Source organism: Salminus brasiliensis, chromosome 4, assembly GCF_030463535.1.
Source record: "Salminus brasiliensis chromosome 4, fSalBra1.hap2, whole genome shotgun sequence".
NCBI classification, from domain to species: Eukaryota; Metazoa; Chordata; class Actinopteri; order Characiformes; family Bryconidae; genus Salminus; species Salminus brasiliensis.
In genome coordinates, this window is record NC_132881.1 from 35,296,418 (window position 1) to 35,300,353 (window position 3,936).

Below are 3,936 nucleotides of genomic sequence, written 5' to 3' on the forward strand. Positions count from 1 at the left end.
TTCAAAGCGCATGCCATCTGGAAAGAATTAAAAAAACTGCCATTTATTTTGCAACCCTGCTGCCCTTTGGAAGTTAATAACTATTTATGGGCAAACCCCTCAATTGCCCCTCTGATATCCACTTCACGACTGTCATGAAAGGAATATTGGTAAATGAGATCTCGTCTGACAGGTCTGGGACAAAAACACAAGAGGGCCCAGACCCCGAGGGTACAGACGTTTGAAGCAAGCTTTTGTCACAACGCTTTTGAGTTTTCATTTACAATTTGTAGGCTTCCAGTTTCCTTTTCCTCTCCCGGACGAGGCTCATGTCGAGGTGGCGGAGCTGATTGAGGAAGCCAGGGTTGGGGCAAATGTCCCTGTGCTGCCGGACCGCTCGCACAGCCTCCATTAACGTCAGCTCCTCACAGATCATGAGAAAAGCCAAGACGAGCGTTGCAGAACGGCTGACTCCCATCAAGCAGTGCACAAACACCTTGCCTGAAATGAAAAAAAGGAATTCGTCCCCAGTGAAGAACAAATGCTCTGCAGTCTATGGTGTGAAATGTTAGGCCCTATGTACAATGCCTACATTGGAAACATGCCAATTTGGAAGGTGATTTCTGAATTGCTGACAAACATAGCAGTCTGTAGTTATTATGTAGATGATCTGATATAATAGATCTACTACTGTCCTAATGTGGGGCACCTGAGCTGTGATGTCGTGAGATTAGCATCACGTGATGGGTGGAGCAATCAGAAGGCACTCCAATGCAAAAATGGCCCACATTACGCTATTATACCCGATTTAGCACAATGTTTTAATTTGCCATAATCATATGTACTGTGTTTCTCTTGCTCTGTATTTTGCTGTGTTACCTGCCTTTATTGGCCAGTGCAGCACGTATGAATCTTGCCGTTGGATAAAAGAAAATGCTCAGGACGAAGTCAATGGAATCATCTGCCTCCACCCCATAATAATCTATAGCCATGTCTCTGTAGAAGCGAGGCCCTGTTTTCACATGAGGGGGGCCGCTGGCAGCATTCACAATGTGGGTGATCCCCATATTATACAACATTGGCTTGTCACGGGCTGCAACTCTGGAGACAAATACAAAAGTTGTTTTCTGGAGAAAGCAAGATCTGAGTTTTCTCAATATAAAGCTTTTTTATTTCCATTTTCAATTACCACTGCTATGATGACAATCATTTCTGCTAGCACCTCTATGGGATATAGCACGGCATGGACTGTACTTTATTATAGTATTATTTTGGAAATTTTGTTCCAAATGTTGTTCTTCTCTCTAGTCTTACTGAAACCAAATACTTGCGTTTTTCCTCAATTCTCAAAGAAAAACATAATTTTTCATCCTAAATTTTCATTTAGTTCTTTTAATTCAATTCAAGTCATTATTTGTATAATAAAAATGCACTTCTTTTTGCATATCCACATGTCTCTGTACAACAGCTCAATGGATTAGAATTCAAGTAAGCAAGATTGAAGAGCACACTTTCTGCTTTTATAGGAGTATGGAGAGGAATATCTGAGGAATACCACTTCATATGTCAAACATGGTGGAGGCACTATTATGACATGGGCATGTATGGCTGCCAATAAAAAACCGATGATATGGCTGCTGATAGAAAGAGCAGGATGGAGTACAATGGGATAATGACCCGAACATACAGCAAAAGCAAAGAAATGAAGTGGCTCTAAATGGCTTAGTGAGTCACCAGACCTTAACCCAGTTGAGTTTTCTGTGTCCAAATACATATCGTCACTGTCATACAAAACCCTTCAAAACAGCAACTTTTACTGGAGTAGAAAAAAATACAAATATCAATTTAGCAAATAAGGTTTTTGCATGACTGTACGTTTTTGGCTCTGTGGCAGGCTTACTGTGTCAAACATCTAACTTCTAAAGAGTTTGACACAGTAAGTATAGCTTCTCTGCACTGCGTCATAGTTAGCACCAAGCTAACAGCGGTGTGCACCTCGCTTTGCTTAGCAATTCATTTCTAAACTTTTGGAAAATTTTATTCTTAAATCCAAAGACAACTGTTCAGTTTACAGCACATTGAGGGTTTACCAGTATTACTATGTATAAAAGGACATCATCAGGTTTCTAATGTGTAACTCTATCTACTACTGTGTCTGACCTTTGTCCTGTTCATATTTCACCATTTTAGATGGAATACCTGATGTTTTTCAGCCTAATCTCTACCTGACATGTCAATTACCATCAGCAATATACTATATTCTTTCAAAGCTGAAGCAGCTGGCTTCAGTTATAGTGTGATTTAGGTCAATAGGTATTCTCTTTGCTTCTAAGTAGAAGGAAGCAAGTCAACATTATTGTCTTATTATAGTAATCAACCATACTTTATAGATCCAGGGATGTAGATTAGGTTGAAAAAAGCTGGGGTGATCTTTGAGCTGATGTTCTGCTAGTCCATACTGACCTGTTCATAAAGCAGCCAACTCACAGCCCTTATGTGATGTATATTCAGCTGTGTGCTCAACCTGTTTCTCTGTGTGTTTGCCTCATGAGTGGTACGTACTCGTTGCCAATATATACATTGGGCCACACTTGGTTGACATGTCCGGTGGGGCGCCTGTCAGCCAGCAGGAATTCCACCATTTCAGCAACGGATGGAGTTTCATAGGCACACAGCTCCTTAAGAGACATCCTGGTGTATTAATGTACATAATAAATTGATTTATATGTCATTGAACGTTCAAGTCTTTTTAATGTTAACATACACAGAGATACGACACGAATGTGGTGAGGGTGTGCGGCTTATCATCAGAGCTATAAAGCAGTTTGTTGTTGGTTTGGTGATGATAACACTATAAGGTTTATTGCACCTTATGGCAGCATGAGTTATTGCCCAAGTAACAGCACAAAATGCATTACTCTATTCGGCCTGCTGTTGTGTTGCTAACATGCTTGATATTCCACTTAGACACGTTCTCCATCCATCTTTATTTGAGCGGTGCTATCAGAGCAGTTAAGCCCACCTGAGGCCACAGCTTGTGAAATGTGCCCGTCGCTAAGAGGCTGAGAGTGTGGTGACACTGGCCTCTCCACAACATCAAAGTGAATGGAGGAGTTTTTTCTTCTGAAAAGCTCACCTCACTCCGAATTCATTGACTACTGTGGCACGTGTTTACAGCTCGTCTGTGGAGAGGCTGACGTCGAGCGTAATGCCACGGCTACAAGCATTTCACACTGGTGATAGCTTCCCTAAATGTGTTTTTTTTGTTTTCTTCTGGAGCTTGAATATTCCCTGCACCGCGGTGAACTTACATTTTACGGCCTGTGTTTCTTTTCCCTCTCGCTCAGCTCGTCTGCTCCTTTCTCCTTGGTCAGGGACGTCGTCGACAGCCAGTCCACAGATATGTCTCTGGAGGCTGTTTCCTTTTTTAAATGGTGTATAATTATAAACCTCCCTGGCTACAAAAGCCCCTTCCAGGTCTTAGCGGGCAGCCTGCTTTTGCTTTTAGAAAAGAAGGGCTCCCTCTCTCTCACTCTTGCTGTCTCTCTTTGACTTTACTGAGTGGTGTTAGTGCTTTGTGTGTGCAGAATCCTGTGTGAACAGTTCTCTGAACTGGGCCTTTTCTTGTTATAAGTAGTGTCAGCAGTCAGCAGGCCTCAAACCGCCCAGAGCCCCCTGAACATGTCTCTATTCTCAGATAGTAAGGGGATGTTGAAACATCACTGATTTCATCAAACATCATTTTGGTTGAGGTTAAAATTGTGATATCAGTACTATGTTGGATCAACAGTGCAGTAGTGATGAAAGTTGCCGGTTCCTAACAAATGACTTTTAATGTGTTGCGTTATAGTTGGGAGATCATGTGACAGGGGACATTCCAAGAAATCCATACAGGCGTTTCCAATATTTAATAAAGTAAAAAGTTCTGAGTGATTATTGGTAATACATATCAGTTCT

The 3,936-nt window shown here is 41.6% G+C and overlaps 1 protein-coding gene across 1 annotated transcript; it reads right to left on the bottom strand.

Moving 5' to 3' along the window:
- Nucleotides 1–259: 259 nt before the first annotated feature.
- LOC140554807 (dual specificity protein phosphatase 13B-like) lies at nucleotides 260–2,669 on the bottom strand. The gene is made up of 3 exons (XM_072678186.1): nucleotides 2,542–2,669; nucleotides 863–1,080; nucleotides 260–480 (listed from the first exon to the last, which is right to left on the bottom strand). Exons 1-3 carry the CDS (start codon nucleotides 2,667–2,669, stop codon nucleotides 260–262), a joined length of 567 nt encoding a protein of 188 aa, XP_072534287.1.
- Nucleotides 2,670–3,936: the final 1,267 nt, after the last annotated feature.